General features: G+C 44.5%; 1 protein-coding gene across 3 annotated transcripts in view; it reads right to left on the bottom strand.

The window, feature by feature from the left end:
- LOC121536870 (rho GTPase-activating protein 20-like) overlaps positions 1-18,967 on the bottom strand; it is a 60,105-nt gene that overhangs the window by 27,551 nt on the left and 13,587 nt on the right. For 2 of the 3 annotated variants that reach the window (XM_045206627.1, XM_045206628.1), the window contains exon 1: positions 3,636-4,188. The exons of the other annotated variant lie outside the window; for it this stretch is intronic. In XM_045206627.1, coding sequence (XP_045062562.1) covers positions 3,636-3,734 — 99 coding nt within the window. In that variant the 5' untranslated portion in view covers positions 3,735-4,188. Of the gene's footprint in view, positions 1-3,635; positions 4,189-18,967 lie in introns of those variants that run through there. 3 annotated transcript variants of the gene reach the window in all.

Below are 18,967 nucleotides of genomic sequence, written 5' to 3'. Positions count from 1 at the left end.
GCAGGCCAGACAAGTTCTTCCACACCAATCTCGACAAACCATTTCTGTATGTACCTCGCTTTTTGCACGGGGGCATTGTCATGCTGAAACAGGAAAGGGCCTTCCCCAAACTTTTGCCACAAAGTTGGAAGCACAGAATCGTCTAGAATGTAATTGTATGCTGTAGCGTTAAGATTTCCCTTCACTGGAACTAAGGGGCCTAGCCCGAACCATGAAAAACAGCCCCAGACCATTATCCCTCCTCCACCTAACTTTACAGTTGGCACTATACATTCGGGCAGGTATAGTTCCAAACCTAGATTCATCCATTGGACTGCCATATGGTGAAGCGTGATTCATCACTCCAGAGAACGTGTTTCCACTGCTCCAGACTCCAATGGCGTCGAGCTTTACAACACTCCAGACAACGCTTGGCATTGCGCATGGTGATCTTAGGCTTGTGTGCGGCTGCTCGGCCATGGAAACCCATTTCATGAAGCTCCCGACGAACAGTTATTGTGCTGACGTTGCTTCCAGAGGCAGTTTGGAACTCGGTAGTGAGTGTTGCAACTGAGGAGAGACGATTTTTACACGCTACGCACTTCAGCACTTGGCTGTCCCGTTCTGTGTGCTTGTGTGGCCTACCACGTTGCGGCTGAGCCGTTGTTGATCCTAGCCGTTTCCACTTCACAATAACAGCACTTACAGTTGACCGGGGCAGCTCTAGTAGGGCAGACAATTGACAAAATGACTTGTTGGAAAGGTGGCATCCTATGAAGGTGCCACGTTGAAAGTCACTGAGCTCTTCAGTAAGGCCATTCTATTGTCAATGTTTGTCTATGGAGATTGCATGGCTGAATACACCTGTCAGTAACGGGTGTGGCTGAAATAGCAGAATCCACTAATTTGAAGGGGTGTCCATGTACCTTTATACACCTGTCAGCAACGGGTGTGGCTGAAATAGCAGAATCCACTCATTTGAAGGGGTGTCCATGTACCTTTTTATATATAGTGTATATACACGGAGTATATCAAACATTAGGAACACCTTCCTAATATTGAGTTGCACCCCCTTTTTCCCTCAGAACAGCCTCAATTTGTCGGAGCATGGACTCTACAAGGAATCAAAAGCGTTCCACAGGGATGCTGGCCTATGTTGACTCCAAGGCATCCCACAGTTGCTTCAAATTGGCTGGATGTCCTCTAGGTGGTGGACCATTCCTGATACACACGGGAAACTGTGGAGTGTGAAAAACCCAGCAGCGTTGCAGTTCTTGACAGAAACCGGTCTGCCTAGCACCTAATACCATATCCCGTTCAAAGGCACTTAAATATTTTCTCTTGTCCATTCACCCTCTGAATGTCACACATACACAATCCATGTCTCAATTGTCTCAAGGCTTAAAAATCTTTCTTTAACCTGTTTCCTCGCCTTCATTGAAGTGGATTTAACAAGTGATCTCAATAAGGGATCATAGCTTTCACCTTGATTCACCTTGTCAGTCTGTCATGGAAAGAGGAGGTGTACATTCAACAGATGTCCGTGAGAAAAGTCACAGCCAAAAATCTAATAAGGTTGGCTTAACAACCTCTTTTCAACTTGCCCTTGAAGTCAGCAAATTCCCTGTTTTCCCCTATGATTTCTCAGCACATAATTTAATATGGCAAACCTAATCACTATGGAACAAAGTTTCACTCTCAAAGTAGCTTGGTCAGGCTGGAGACCATATTATACCATTGCACAACATGTTACATGATGCTACATGAAGAGCTGCAACTTAGCGGTTGGTTTTAGAATTCTTAGACGATGCCATTGCAATGCAGTGGCTAAGCTCAATGAATCGATATTCAATAAAGCCATCAGCATTCGTGGATCATAATGTTTGACTGATTCCCCAAGTGAACTCAATCATGAGGACAAGCTGTATGGACCTTTCCAAAGGATCCTTTTTCATTGGTTGCACGCATTTAGAGGGCATTAGGGATAAACTGAGAACTTCCCTCATAAAAATATATGTTATCAGAGAACAGTTTGGCTTGATTCTTCCTACTACAGATGTTGGATCTTAATTTGAGCCAGTTTGCTACAGCAGAAAAACAATCCTGCAGCAACAGGAAATGTGAATTATTATGTGGATTATAATTACTGGACATTTTTTTAGGGGTTGATACATTTTTCGAACATCAAGTCTGAGATTTCAAAGTGGAAATAACAAACTTCAGAAGCCTTTTTAAGACCTCAAATACACTACAAGTTTAAAAGTTATCCTGCAACAGTGTGATCAAATTAAGATCCTACATCCGTATGGACTTTTATAGGTTATATGTAGTGAAGGACTAGAGCAGGGTTCCCTCCACTCCAGTAAAACTACTGTAAAGGCAAGCTTTCCACTGACCTCATACTTTCAGAGTGCAGTTACATATTCCAAACAGGAGTAGGATGGAGGCGCTGTTTACTAGAACTTCATTTCATTAATTAATTTTTGTGGGCTCAGAATGTATTATTAGCAATAGTAAGGCAACACGTTTATTGAAATAGCATACTATACTACAAATATGTGTTAGGATTGTAGGGAAATAAGTGTACTTATAACGCCGCAGAGTAGCTATGTTGAAGGCAACATCGTGATATTTGCACTTAAACTGAAGCTATATTGCAAGTCTAAAGCAATATGTATTCCATGAATTATGTGAATTATTTATGTGAATTAACATTAACAAAACTAAATGGGATTGTATGCTGAGTGGGGCGACGGATGGGCCAAAAAACAGACAGACAGTAGGTCAATCCATTGCCTCTGCTCCCAGTGTGCACGTAGCCGCTCAAGTACAGCGTGACTGTTGTCTGTCTGGTGACTATCATTCCCTATTGATTTGTGATCTGAGAGCAGATTATCAGCATGACGCATAGTTCATTTGCTTCCATATTTTAAACATTACCTATCTGTAGCTCATCAAAATTTGAGAAGGAGACTCACAGCTGTCACACAGGAAAATATAGATAAAAATGGATGTGAAACATTCTGCCGAATATGATATCTTTATTTTTTTTATCTAGGTCTATTTATTACCTAATTGCTTGCCAACATTTTCAGTGGGTGGCATGACTTAATTTTACACATGCATTTCCACAAATTGAATAACATTTAGCCCAATCAATTTTAAATTAGCCTGCATTAGGCTACACATTTTTTTTCTTAGAACGCATTAGTAACCATAATATAATTATCCAGCAGCTGTCTGATATTATGAAATACACCAAAAATAAACACTATTAAGTATGAAATAATATTAAAGGTTAAAGTGCAGGAATCCATCCAAGTGGCACAAAGAGAAGACCCAGATTGAACCAGCAGGAATCATAGATGATAACATACCCTCAACTTCAAACATGACCAGTAACTCTCAATAGCATCTGTGTATAATGCACACAACCTAAAATAGGCTGGAAGCCAAGTGATCATATGAAATCCCATTTAGCCTATACTTTGCCAACAATACAACATGCATGGCATGCTACCTGGCGATATACCATATAGAGCAAGTGGCAAACCCAGTAACAACCCCAAAAGAAGATCAATACTATCCACACCCACTACAGAATGGCACAATAATACGTTATAATGTAAATCCAAAATCCAAAATTCTCTAGTTACCTTTTTGCTGTCTGGCAGCGCACATAATTTGCAGTTCCCTGTCAAAGAGCCAGACCTATTCTGTCCGATAGTTCCCTGCTGGGGAGACATGGTTTCCATCAAGGCTACTACAGTAGATCGACACCGAGTCTGCTGCCTTCTGCCTCAGACCACAGCGCACGTATTCCTATTCCCATTGCATCCAAAGTTATCCAGCGACAGCATCAAATGAATAAAGAGACAAAGCGGTTGGAAATCCATCATTCACGCCAATAGAATGGATAAAAAGGAAACAAAACGCGTTAAATAAACCTGGACTGAGTTCTTTACTGAGAGCTCACAGAACGCACTGATAGACAATCCTCTCTCGTCCCTTTCAACATTCGGTCTGAAGCGCTGTAGTCATTTCAGCTCAAACCCAGGGGTACAACGGAAACTGTTTACGCCAAACGGAAAATGTTTTGCAACTAAAACGACAGTTTCTATTGGACAAATTAATTTAGGTCCCTTTGGTTCTTCTGTTTGGTTCTTAAACGGTGAACGGTTTCCATTGCAAGACGTAATGAATACACCCCATGTGTAAATTTGCCTCTACAGTCTGAGCTGAGGGAGGTCCTAGCGCCGCTTGTTCCTAACCTGAAAATGAGCACTAATAGAGGTGGTAACTGTTCTTGCTCAGGAATCACATGAAAACAGTTAGCAGACCAGGTGAAGGAATGTGCTCCGCATGCCAAGAATAACATGACTAATGTAAAATAATTTCCGAAGCATGATTTTTCTCCATAGCCATGACACAGTCCACCCCACTGTATGCACACCCAATGGAGTTGGTCTGTTTGCTTTCAAACGACCTGTCTACATTTTACATGTTAGTCATTTAGCAGACGCTCTTTTCCTGAGCGACTTACAGTTAGTGAGTGCATACGTAATTTTTTATTTTTCATACTGGCCCCCCGTGGGAATCGAACCCACAACCCTGGCGTTGCAAACGCCATGCTCTACCAACTGAGTTACATCCCTGCCGGCCATTCCCTCCCCTACCCTGTACAACGCTGGGCCAATTGTGCGCCACCCCATGGGTCTCCCGGTCGCTGCCGGCTACGACCCTGGATACATGCCAATTTTGCTTTGAAAAGATGTGTGGAAAAATATATTAAATTTTACATTTACATTTTCGTCATTTAGCAGATGCTCTTATCCAGAGCGACTTACAAATTGGTGCATTCACCTTATGATAGCCAGTGGGACAACCACTTTACAATATATCAACAAAAAAATATAACAAAAAAGTAATTTATTAAAAAACATTTTTTGGGGGGTGGGGTAGGGGGAGGGTAGAGGGATTACTTTTATCCTATCCCAGGTATTCCTTAAAGAGGTGGGGTTTCAAGTGTCTCCGGAAGGTGGTGAGTGACTCCGCTGTCCTGGCGTCGTGAGGGAGCTTGTTCCACCATTGGGGTGCCAGAGCAGCGAACAGTTTTGACTGGGCTGAGCGGGAACTGTGCTTCCGCAGAGGTAGGGGGGCCAGCAGGCCAGAGGTGGATGAACGCAATGCCCTCGTTTGGGTGTAGGGACTGATCAGAGCCTGAAGATACGGAGGTGCCGTTCCCCTCACAGCTCTGTAGGCAAGCACCATGGTCTTGTAGCAGAAGCGGGCTTCAACTGGAAGCCAGTGGAGTGTGCGGAGGAGCGGGGTGACGTGAGAGAACTTGGGAAGGTTGAACACCAGTCGGGCTGCAGCGTTCTGGATGAGTTGTAGGGGTCTAATAGCACAGGCAGGGAGCCCAGCCAACAGCGAGTTGCAGTAATCCAGACGGGAGATGACAAGTGCCTGGATTAGGACCTGTGCCGCTTCCTGTGTAAGGTAGGGTCGTACTCTGCGAATGTTGTAGAGCATGAACCTACAGGATCGGGTCACCGCTTTGATGTTAGCGGAGAACAACAGGGTGTTGTCCAGGGTCACGCCAAGGTTCTTTGCACTCTGGGAGGACGACACAACAGAGTTGTCAACCGTGATGGCGAGATCATGGAGCAGGCAGTCCTTCCCCGGGAGGAAGAGCAGCTCCGTCTTGCCGAGGTTCAGCTTGAGGTGGTGATCCGTCATCCACACTGATATGTCTGCCAGACATGCAGAGATGCGATTCGCCACCTGGTTATCAGAAGAGGGAAAGGATAAGATTAATTGTGTGTCGTCTGCGTAGCAATGTTAGGAGAGACCATGTGAGGATATGACAGAGCCAAGTGACTTGGTGTATAGAGAGAATAGGAGAGGGCCTAGAACTGAGCCCTGGGGGACACCAGTGGTGAGAGCACGTGGTGCGGAGACAGATTCTCGCCACGCCACCTTGTAGGAGCAACCTGTGAGGTAGGACGCAATCCAAGAGTGAGCCGCACCGGAGATGCCCAACTCGGAGAGGGTGGAGAGGAGGATCTGATGGTTCACAGTATCAAAGGCAGCAGATAGGTCTAGAAGGATGAGAGCCGAGGAGAGAGAGTTAGCTTTAGCAGTGCGGAGAGCCTCCGTGACACAGAGAAGAGCAGTCTCAGTTGAATGACTAGTCTTGAAACCTGACTGGTTTGGATCAAGAAGGTCATTCTGAGAGAGATAACAAGAGAGTTGGCTAAAGACGGCACGCTCAAGAGTTTTGGAGAGAAAAGAAAGAAGGGATACTGGTCTGTAGTTGTTGACATCGGAGGGATCGAGTGTAGGTTTTTTGAGAAGGGGTGCAACTCTCACTCTCTTGAAGACGGAAGGGACATAGCCAGTGGTCAACGATGAGTTGATGAGCGAGGTGAGGTGAGGTAAGGGAGAAGGTCTCCGGAAATGGTCCAGAACTGTGAGGGGTGCGCCATCCTCAGGAAAGGAACTTATCAAGGCGTCAAGCTCATTGATGAACTCTCCAAGGGAACCTGGAGGACGATAAATGATAAGGATGTTAAGCTTCAATGGGCTAGTGACTGTGACAGCACGGAATTCAAATGAGGAGATGGACAGATGGGTCAGGGGAGAAAGAGAGAATGTCCACTTGGGAGATAGGAGGATTCCTGTGCCACCGCCCCGCTGACCAGATGCTCTCGGGGTATGCGAGAACACATGGTCAGACGAGGAGAGAGCAGTAGGAGTAGCAGTGTTTTCTGTGGTAATCCATGTTTCCGTCAGCGCCAAGAAGTCGAGGGACTGGAGGGTAGCATTGGCTTAGATAAACTCTGCCTTGTTGGCCGCAGTACGGCAGTTCCAGAGGCTGGCGGAGACCTGGAACTCCACGTGGGTGGTGCATGCAGGGACCACCAGGTTAGAGAGGTTTGTATGGCCTGTGCAGAGAGGAGAGAACAGGGATAGACAGACACATAGTTGACAGGCTACAGAAAAGGCTACACTAATGCAAAGGAGATCGGAATGAAATTAACTAAACATCTGGAGAAACAAGGCCTCCCTCACTAACCTTTCACTGAAACACTCAAATACAACTCTTCCAACTTCCACTTGATGATAATTGCTGTAATCTACATATATTTCACACATTCACATATATTTTTCCACACAGCTTTTCATAGCTTTTCATATATGAATGTATGCACGCATGACTGTAAGTCGCTTTGGATAAACGCGTCTGCTAAATGGCATATATTATTATTTTATGTTGCAGTGGCCCTCGTTTATAAGTGCGGATATCGACTCTGCCACTGGAGCATGCTTTCGTGGCACAGTCGATTTCCGCAGTGCTACGGGACAGAAGTTTGAGGGTTGGCGCCGCACTCCCTGCCTGTGTCATTACACTTGTGCCAGAAGTGATTGGACCTCGCATCCACAAAAGTGTGTGTGCTTGGCCGGTGAGCGTGTTCCTAACAGTGCATTTCCACATAACACGATCATTTGGTTAACCACGCTAGCTTTACCCTCATGGGCCTCGTGTAGCTCAGTTGGTCGATTCCCCCGGGGGGCTAGTATGAAAAAATGTATGCACTCACTAACTGTAAGTTGCTCTGGATAAGAGCGTCTGCTAAATTACTAAAATGTCCGGGTTGGGCCGGTGTAGTCCGTCATTGTAAATAAGAATTTGATCTTAACTGAATTGCCTAGTTAAATAAAGGTTAAATACAAAAATAAAAAATGTGGGTGCTAGCAAGCAGGCTAAATAGTGCTAGGTATCAACAGCCAATCCAGTAGGGTCTGGAAGCTATAGTGAGCTTCGATTGGTTAATAGCGTTGCAATATCGTGGCATATTTGCATAAAGTTCAGCTTTCCAACTTTGGACCCTCCCTCGCCAATGCTCGCGTCGACGAACAGTCCGCCCACTCTGCTTCCCTCCATGTGTTATGTGGAAATGCACTGTAAGACAGTGTCCTGTGAGGTCTAGCGTGAGGACGCGCTCTTTGAAAGGAGGAAGTTGTGTAGCGACCCTGGTTTATAAGCGCTTATATAGACTCATGGGCTATGGGCCAGAAGGTTTAGGGTTAGCGCCGCACTCCCTGCCTGTTTCAGTACAGTATAATCATGGCCTACAATATGATTTGATCAATTAATTTATAACTGTAAAACAATACTAAACTAACTGTGGCATTTAATACACTATGTGATAAATGACACTACTGTCTCCAAAACATTAGCACGTGACTGGTGATAAGGCCAGTTAGTCCCTTTGATCGTCGCCGTCTGCTGGTCTGCTATGGCGCTCGTGTGAACTGATGGATTTGATTAATGTCATATGACGTTTAACTTTGAAGTGAGGCATTAAGGCCATTCTCCGACCAGGTCTGGCGAGTGTTTGGAAATCAAACCTGGTGAGAGAAAATGACTATTGACTGGTATTTTTTCCAAGCCTGACATTCTCTCTATATAAACCAACTGCTGGCATCTTATCTTATCTCATCTTATTGCTTATAAGCAATTATTAAAACAAGATAGCATGTTTCTCAAATACCTGCCACATAAAATACGACATTTTATCTTATTAAAACCTCCCTCTACACCCACCCCCTTACTATCAAATGGGTTGATGGTACAGAATTGGGTCTTAACTTTGACCTTAGATCTGATGACACACACACATAAACACACACACACACACACACACACACACACTTCTCAGAGAGGTTGGCCTGGCTGACAGACAGGAGGTGATTAAAGGTTTAGATGTGGTAGTTGAGGGTTTGGGCAGAGAGAAGATGCTGGGACCCGACAGACAGACAGCATCCGCTTTGGGAATGGGAACCCTCCACTCTGGGAAGCTCTGACTCCCTGTCTCAGTCACAAAAATAAGGACATTTTTCCCTTAATCATTGCTAGTCTGAATCCCCAGTGACAAATACCAGGAATAAAATGAAAGGCGGAAATTTCAACATTACTCTGCCACAGTCTCTACATCTCTCTTGGTCTCTTTAGGTTTCTCTAAAGTTATAGGAGATTTGGAAGAGAGACTTGTAGAGACAGACAGAGGGAGAAATTAAAAATGAAAGACAGGGTTTGTGATTGAAGTGACCATAGAGGTGGGGCAGATACACAAAGAGACAACTATGGGTTACTATGGATTAGCCTCTTACAGACAGACCTACAGAGAGACGGACAGATAGAGGGACACAGGCAGGCAGTCTGACCGACAGTCATAGACAGAGACACAGAGGGACAGACAGTCAGTCAGAAACACAGGGACAGGGAGAGTCAGACGGTCTTAGCCTGTCTGCCTTTCACATCTGCTCTCCTGTGGACACACACACACACACACACACGCACACACACACACACACACACACACACACACACACACACACACACACACACACACACACACACACACACACACACACACACACACACACACACACACACACACACACACACACACACACACACACACACACACACACACACACCAACACACACACACACACACACACACACACACACACACACACACACACACACACACACACACCCCTCCCCCAGCTAATCTGATTAACTAAACTACCCAGAGAGCTGACTACCCTAATAACTGACTGTGCTTGTTGGTAGAGAGCATCCATGTATATGTGTGTGTGTACGTGTGTGACCAGACCAGAGAGGACCGGTATAAGTTGTCCCCTAGGGGTGGAATGGTTTTGGTTTCACAGAGGGTTCAACCTGGTGTTAGAGAGGAGACGGATAAGCTGAACAGGGGATATGTTCATAAAACCCAGGACCTGTTGTGCATGTGATGATTTAGTTGACTAAATGTGAGCCAGGGGGTCTGATGTGATTTAGTTGACTAAATGTGAGCCAGGGGGTCCTATGTTTACTGTAAGAGAGCAGCCCCTGAGCCACAGATTGGAATTAACCAATTAACGAGGTAATGGAATAATTGGTTTTGGGACATTTATAGGCTGGAGCAAGGTAGGAATTAAATTGGGGCTGGGGGGATGCACTGGAAAGTTCAGGAAATTCCCTCTAAATTGCTATTGCTACACAAAACAAAGCCGTCACCCTATCTGTCCTGGCATGTCACTGACAGCAGAGCGACCACAGAGGTTTTCATCCAGCCAGGTATGCATGACCACACTTGCTCTCTGTTAGGACGGTCCAGACAAGTAGCCAACAAAGGCAGGCTAATGTTGACCGTTTAGAAGAAGGAGGATAGTGGAGGAAAGTGTTTATCTGTGGCAGGCTGGTTTATCACTGGCAATGGCTTTGTATGTCAGCGCTAATGTTTACGCTGTGAGAGCCACGCTGTGTATGTGTGTGTTTGAGCTGCTATCAGCGCCAGGGACCTCTTATCGTCCTCTCAGGGGTTAAGGGTCAAGCCCTGCATTCCAGAAGGGGTCAGAATCATTAGATGAAGGTCACCACTGACTTCACCCAGACAGACGGTGGAAGGTTTGGTGATGTGGTCATTAGGCTGAGTGGTTGGCTGAATGTATCCATCATTTTTGGTAAACGTACGCCAGGGTTGGTCAACTAACAAACTTTATTCTAACTGAAGAGTGAAGACCATGACTAGTTAATTAGTTGAATCAGTTGTTAGAGCTGGGCTGGATACAGTATATCTAAGTGAATGTTACATATAGCTACATATCACACTGCCTTGGTTGCCCCACGGTGATTGCCAAGGCCACAACCTCCTCCACAGGTTGAAAGGTTACCAGAGGTCAGATTAGCATTCGGCAAGTACAGGGTTGCGTTCAGTATGAAGAACGTTGTGCAACATTGAATTAAATGGAAACGGTAGTGTACTGAGCGACTAGTTGAAAAACATTGTGATTTTGGTGGCCCAAAAGGCAGTTACCATATGGTGTGCTGCATGAGTTTTTCGATTTCCTATGGTCACGCCCATCTTGATCAGGCCACACCTCACCACACCCACCAAACGGGATTAAACACACCTCAAAGGCTGTTGAAGAACAGTGCGCACCATTTTGGGGAAACGTGTCGTTCAGTACTGTCACGTACGTTAAGGAACAGGACGGACCAAGGTGCAGCGTGAAAGGCGTACATGTTTATTAAAGAATAAACACACAACACAGTAACCAAAATAACAAAACTTAACCGTGACGGTCCAAAGGCTAACACACAAGCCTAACACAGGAACACAACAAAAACCCACAACACAGGCAGGAAAACTGGCTGCCTAAATATGATCCCCAATCAGAGACAACGAGCGACCGCTGCCTCTGATTGGGAACCACACCCGGCCAAACATAGAAATACAAACCTAGAAATTCACACCCTGACCAAACTAGCTAGAGTTCTATAGGCCAGGGCGTGACAGTACCCCCCCCCAAAGGTGCGTACTCCGACCGCACAAACCTGACTGAATAGGGGAGTGTCCGGGTGGGCTTCCAGCCTCGGTGGCGGCTCCGGCACCGGTGGAGCGGACTGCTCTGGCTCCAGCGTTGCGCCGCTGACCGGAGCTGGATCAGGCACCGGTGGAGCGGACTGCTCTGGCTCCGGAGTGGAGCCGCTGACCTGTGCCGGACCAGGCACCGGTGGAACGGGCACGGGCCGTGCCGGACTGGCGACGCGCCCCACTGGCTTGGTGCGACGAGCAGGAACAGGCCGGGCCGGACTGGCGACGCGCCCCAATGGCTTGGTGCGAGGAGCAGGAACAGACCGGGACGGACTGGCGACGCGCACCACTGGCTTGGTGCAAGGAGCAGGAACAGGCCAGACTGGCGACGGGCACCACTGGCTTGGTACGAGGAGCAGGAACAGGCCGGGCCGGACTGGCGACGCGCACCACTGGCTTGGTGCGAGGAGCAGGAACAGACCGGGCCGGACTGGCGACGCGCACCACTGGCCCGGTGCGAGAGCAGGAACAGGCCGGGCCGGACTGGCGACGCGCACCACTGGCTTGGTGCGAGGAGCAGGAACAGGCCGGGCCGGACTGGCGACGCGCACCACTGGCTTGGTGCGGGGAGCAGGAACAGGCCGGGCCAGACTGGGAACACGCACCACTGGCTTGGTGCGGAGAGCAGGTACGGGGCGTACCGGACTGGGAACCGGCGCTGGAGGTCTATGACTGTCTCCGTCCTTTACACTCCGCGCCCCGTCCTCCTCCAGTGAGGACTCCTCCTTGAGCCCCCACGAGTGCAGTGGTCGAGGCTCCTCTCTGTCGCTCCCCGACCACCCTTTTAGCCCCCCCAAAAAAAAATATTGGGGCTGTCTCTCCACCCTGATCCCTTTTAGGGCCTCCATTTGCCTTGCCAGATCCTCTCTTATCTCCCGCCAGGTCCATCCTCTCTGCTCCTCCTGGGCACGCTGCTTGGTCCATTGGTGGTGGGTTTTTCTGTCACATACGTTAAGGAACGGGACGGACCAAGGTGCAGCGTGAAAGGCGTACATGTTTATTAAAGAATAAACACACAGTAACCAAACTAACAAAACTTAACTGTGACGATCCAAAGGCTAACACACAAGCCTAAAACAGGAACACAACAAAAACCCACAACACAGGCAGGAAAACTGGCTGCCTAAGTATGATCCCCAATCAGAGACAACGAGCGACCGCTGCCTCTGATTGGGAACCACACCCGGCCAAACATAGAAATACAAACCTAGAAATTCACACCCTGACCAAACTAGCTAGAGTTCTATAGGCCAGGGCGTGACAAGTACAAACCGTCATGCAACATAGCAAACGTTGAAGCGAACTGAACGCACCCCAGGACACAGAGGTCATGTGACCTGTTAGAGGAATGTTCAGAGGGGTCAAAAATGCTGTCGACAAATGGTTGAGGTTATGTTACAAAATGACCTAATCTCAGCGTGTGAACTTGTATGAGAGTTATGTGAACGGAACTGACTTGTATGTACAGAAACAACATCCCTCAAAAACATATATTTAGGACATATTTTGGCTCGGTGCATAACTCTGCTGTGAAATCACTGGGATATGAATACATACAGCAGGACATATGGTGCTATGTACAGGACAGGAGCAGAAAGAATCACGTTCAGTGGTGAGGGAGTGGTTCTGAAGAGTTGTAATTTATGGGATTCCGTTCCGTTGTGGGTTTGTTAACCAGCGAGAGGAGAGGGAAGGCGTGGTTTGGTTGATATTAAAAGGCATGGTGTGTGTGTGTGTGTGTTTTAATGAGAGTGCACAGATAGCCTTTCCCATTCACTGTGCAGGGACAGAAATAAACTTGGATGCAGAATTACAGTTTTTCCATTTTCAATCCCAGAACCAACCCTCTCCAATGTAATTACGCACGAACAAAACACACGCACGCACAAATGGTCATTACAATTGTGTCACTGGAACCTGGTAAAATGATGTTTGTAGCGTAGCTAACCACTGAATGGCTCTGAATTCACTGTCAGCATGCAGTCAACGCTATAACCACTTTGGAGCTAACTAGTATCCTGATGTCGACAGCAGATGGGAGTTGTATTCATAACATTGCTAAATTAGCTAGCTAACATACATTTTGAGAAAACAAGTTATATTAAGTGGTAGCTAGCTAGCCTTATCAATGTTTGGTAGTCAAATGAGACAGAGCTAGCTAACCAGCTGAGCTAGCAAACAATATAACAAAAGTATAATTTTGGATTTGAAAAATTCTCCATCAATTCAGGAATCACAGTAGCAGGTACTCCTGGTGGTGCACTGTTCAATTATTTAGCCTTTTTTTTTTTTTTGAAAACTCAGTTTTTGCCATAGCCCTCACTTGCTTTCATGTGATTTAAACGTGAGCTTGTCTGAGGTGGAGTCAGACTAGACTACAGTTGCTATCTATTGGATGGTTGTGATTGGTTGACCAAAATCCTGGGGTGGGGCATAGCGAAGGGCCATTGTATAACAGTATATGAAGATTACTGCATTGCTTATACTATAGATAATGTTATATTTGGATATCTTGAAAGTTAATGTTCCAGCTATATGTGGCTGAGATAGCCATGATTGGCTGAGATAATGGATGGGCTGGACATGCCGAGAGATGAGTTCGGATTGGTCTGCCATGTAGCACGCTTCTGTCTATAACAAGCTGCTCAGTATGTGTAGGTAATCCTTTCTAACTTGGCTATTTTGAAAGACATCACGAAGAACTGCATAAGTGTTGCTAATGCTCTCCACTTTCTGGAGGACCGAGTTTTGAAATAATTGGAATGGCCGGTGGAAGCAGAGTATGAAAGCTAAGGAGATGGAGAAAATTCTGGAGTTTGATTGCAAATAATGCAGAGTGAGTCGAAAAGAGTACACACAGAAGAAGGCTATTGTATAAAACACCTGTCTCTGGATTACATCTTCATACTAAGGGCAATCATGGCATCCATGACAGAGAGGGAGAAGTGTTCATCCATGTATACGGGTAAGAGAGTCTAGCTAGCTACATTTTCAGATATTATGCGTTTCTAGTTTGTCAAAGACGTTTTCATTGCAAGTTAAAGCGTACTGTTAGCTAGCTAGCTAATGTTTGCTGGCTAGTTGGTTAGCTTTAGCTACCAGCAGATTCATGCAGGGTAGTACCGTTATGAGTTGGGATTATGGTTAATTGATTAGCTTTCTTTTGTCTAAACAAAAGACTACACTATGCAAGTAACCATTTCACTGTACCGTTTACAACTTCTGTATCCTATGCATGTGACAAATAAACTTGGATTTTATTTGATATAGTGTGTGTTTACCAGAGACAGTAATGTGAAGAACAACATGACCTGCACCAAAGTCAAATTAGGATATAACGTTAGGCCAACGAGACAGTGTCCAAGTTCCAAAATTATCTGGTAGAATGCCCTGCTTTTAGCTCGACCTTAACTTTTAAATAATGATCTTGTTGTTTTTTTTTTTTATTGTGTTTATTTTCCTGTAATAACAAATACAAATGAGCTAAAGTCAAGACGTTGACAACCGTAAGCTATTTTCTGTAATTAACTCGCCCTTAAATTGTAAATACTGATCTTGTTGTGAGTTTATTTTCCTGTAATAATGAATACAAATTAGCTCAAGTTAAGATGTTGTCAGCTATATGGAAAAGTTTGTGGTCATACGCACATCCTTAAAAACATAGGTGCTGCGCTAATAAAGAATACTAATAAAGAAAAAGGAGGCCCACACATTCTTTAAGCTCCCAATTCACCGCTTTATTGACAACGTTTCGATCCGGAAAGGATCTTTGTCAGGTCGAAACGTACTCAATAAATTGGTGAATTGTTATTTTTTAGGGGGTAGATCAGCTTTAATATTGCAGATAGATTGTAACTTCCATCAATGTAATTGTCTGTATCACTTCCAATCCCCCATATGGTTTTTTTCTTCTCGCAAATATATATATATATATAAATATACATACATACACAAACATACATACATACATACATACATACATATATATATATATATATATATACAGTTGAAGTCGAAAGCTAACATACACTTAAGTTGGAGTCATTAAAACTCGTTTTTCAACCACTCCACAAATTTCTTGTTAACAAACTATAGTTTTGGCAAGTCAGTTAGGACATCTACTTTGTGCAATTTTTCCAACAATTGTTTACAGACAGATTATTTCACTTATAATTTACTGTATCACAATTCCAGTGGGTCAGAACTTTACATACACTAAGTTGATTGTGCCTTTAAACAGCTTGGAAAATTCCAGAAAATGATGTCATGGCTTTAGAAGCTTCTGATAGGCTAATTGACATCATTTGAGTCAATTGGAGGTGTGTACCTGTGGATGTATTTCAAGGCCTACCTTCAAACTCAGTGCCTCTTTGCTTGACATCATGGGAAAATCAAAAGAAATCAGCCAAGACCTCAGAAAAAAAATTGTAGACCTCCACAAGTCTGGTTCATCCTTGGGAGCAATTTCCAAACACCTGAAGGTACCACGTTCATCTGTACAAACAATAGTACGCAAGTATAAACCCCATGGGACCACGCAGCTGTCATACCGCTCAGGAAGGAGACCCGTTCTGTCTCCTAGAGAGGAACATACTTTGGTGTGAAAAGTGCAAATCAATCCCAGAACAACAGCAAAGGACCTTGTGAAGATGCTGGAGGAAACAGGTACAAAAAGGGGGACGCTTGCAAGCCGAAGAAAACCATCCCAACCATGAAGCACGAGGGTGGCAGCATCATGCTGTATGGGTCCTTTGCTGCAGGAGGGACTGGTGCACTTCACAAAATAGATGGCATCATGAGGAAGGAAAATTATGTGGATATATTGAAGCAACATCTCAAAACATCAGTCAGGAAGTTAAAGGTTGGTCGCAAATGGGTCTTCCATTGACAATGACCCCAAGCATACTTCCAAAGTTGTGGCAAAATGGCTTAAGGACAACAAAGTCAAGGTATTGGAGTGGCCATCACAAAGCCCTGACCTCAATCCTATAGAAAATTTGTGGGCAGAACTGAAAAAGTGTGTGCGAGCAAGGAGGCCTACAAACCTGACTCAGTTACACCAGCTCTGTCAGGAGGAATGGGCCAAAATTCACCCAACTTATTGTGGGAAGCTTGTGGAAGGCTACCCGAAACGTTTGACCCAAGTTAAACTATTTAAAGGCAATGCTACCACATACTAATTGAGTGTATGTAAACTTCTGACCCACTGGGAATGTGATGAAAGAAATAAAAGCTGAAATAAATCATTCTCTCTACTATTATTCTGACATTTCACATTCTTAAAATAAGGTGTTGATCCTAACTGACCTAAAACAGGTATTTTTTACTAGGATTAAATGTCAGGAATAGTGAAAAACTGAGTTTAAATGTATTTGGCTAAGGTGTATGTAAACTTCCAACTTCAACTGTACATATACATACATATACATACACATACATACACGTATACATATCCTTTAAAAATATATATTTCCCTTTATTACTTTCCAACCCCGCCACTCCTTCCCTAATTGTAGTAAACTAGTGAACAACAATGCTTAGTCCTCTACTTCCAGCTTATACATACTATATACATTTTATGGACACAGTCAATTTTACAATAATTATATTTTGTTTGTTTTTACTCCTGAACTTCCTCTACCCTCAACCTCTCCGATCATTTTCATGATGTCCATCCGGTTTGCTTCTATATGCCATATCTTTCTAACTGTGCTCTTTCTTGTTCTTTACTTGCTATATGATATGGTCATTATTTGAACTGGCTAGCTAGTTAACTTAACGTTAGGTAGCTAGCTAACATAACATTAGTTAGCTAGCTAACAAGCTAGAAACGAACCAAAACATTGTTTAGAAAGTTGCTTTGAGTTGCCTGGTTTGCTAGATTCGTTTTTAATTGTGGTCCTCTGTAGCTCAATTGGTAGAGCATGGCGCTTGTAACGCCAGGGTAGTGGGTTCAATCCACCCATACGTAAAAATTTATGCACACATGACTGTAAGTCGCTTTGGATAAAAGCGTCTGCTAAATGGCTTATTATTATTATTATATTATTATAAACGGATGGGTTTATTGGTGTTAAAATACACCAGTTATGCTATTTTAGACCACCAGGCTGTCGTTTTTGTGTTTATACTTTTTCATAACGACAACGGCAAGTTTGATGTCGGATGACAATAGAATGTTCATGATGTCACTGCGACAACTGTCTACAGACATGTCGATACACGTAGTATAAACCAGCCTTTAGTCTTGAAACCTTTGGTTGTTTAGTACACTACCTACTCATTCTGTATAGCACATGGCCTCACATGTGAATCCTTAAAGAGATGGGTGGGGCTAAGGCTGGGTGTGAACTATGCTGAATGGGTGTAGACCAGGGTTTCTAGCTCTGAGTCTCTACTTGTATCCAATGTAAAAACACAATTTCAAATTTTGCTACCTAAGATCGTGCCGATCGGTCACATATTAACAGTAGACTGAGAATAGTAAGTCGGTCAATGCATTAAGTCCATGAGTTTACAAAGAGAGGACAGAGGTTAAAAAATGTGATGTACATGGGTGTTTGAAACAGACAAGAGTGTGTGGAGGGAGAAGAGTGGGTGACTGGCTTATGTGATTCACGCTTTTCGTGAAGAGGAGTTGACTCATGGTTTTCTTTCTCAAGTACTGTGGTGGAACACTGCATGATGACAGTCGAAACATTACATCTTTGTGATTCGCAATTCAACAGTGTTAAGATTTAGGAAAAAATCAGAAGACTTGCATTTGCCATGGCAGACGTTATTTTCCAAACTTCTCAACTTGCCCTAGCCCTGTGCCCTAGCGGCAAGCGCTGTAATCAGTGTGTATCAGTAGGGTCAAAGGTTAGTAATGCTCTTGAATGATGGATTGAAGGTTTGGCTCCAGAAAAGGAGCTTCTGCTTCCAAAGAGCATCCCTGCAACATCTACTGGGCAGACAGTGTGTCCACCAGGGGCGGTGTGTTCAATAGGGCGATATGGGCGACGCACTGCCAAACGGGAAAAGGAAGGGATTTTTTTTCTAATCAATTATATCACGGCAACAGTAGTTATCAGTGTTGTAATCTAGACGTCTGATCTGCCACAGTGCCACTAAATGTCCAATCAGGCTAAAGTCGTGCTTCAAATGCCCCCCTTTTGGGGCGATTTCAGTCAGGTTGAAAATCGCCCAGAAGTCTGTCATAGACTCCCATGTAAAATCTATTTTTTTTCAAATATCAGAACTTTCAATACAATCTCTATGGGTTTCTGAGGGCTTGCACTTACGCGCTTCGTCATACGTAACATAACCATGAACGTAACTAAGAAAAGAGCGGGTAGCCTCATCAATCAATTCACTACTACTATCAAAATGGCTAGGCTTCAGTGCAACTCGATTGTGTCTTTGAAAGAAGTTCCTTTTTGTCGGCCGAACAAATGAAGATAAATTGGCAACGAAACAATTAGGACCTCCCCAGACCAAATTTAATAATTCCAACAGGTTTCTACTAAAGGGAAGTCCTACACCCGAGGATTTTC

Source organism: Coregonus clupeaformis, chromosome 23 (genome assembly GCF_020615455.1).
Source record: "Coregonus clupeaformis isolate EN_2021a chromosome 23, ASM2061545v1, whole genome shotgun sequence".
Lineage (NCBI taxonomy): Eukaryota > Metazoa > Chordata > Actinopteri > Salmoniformes > Salmonidae > Coregonus > Coregonus clupeaformis.
The sequence above is the reverse complement of the archived record's forward strand: the minus strand, read 5'-3'. Positions and strand labels throughout refer to the sequence as shown.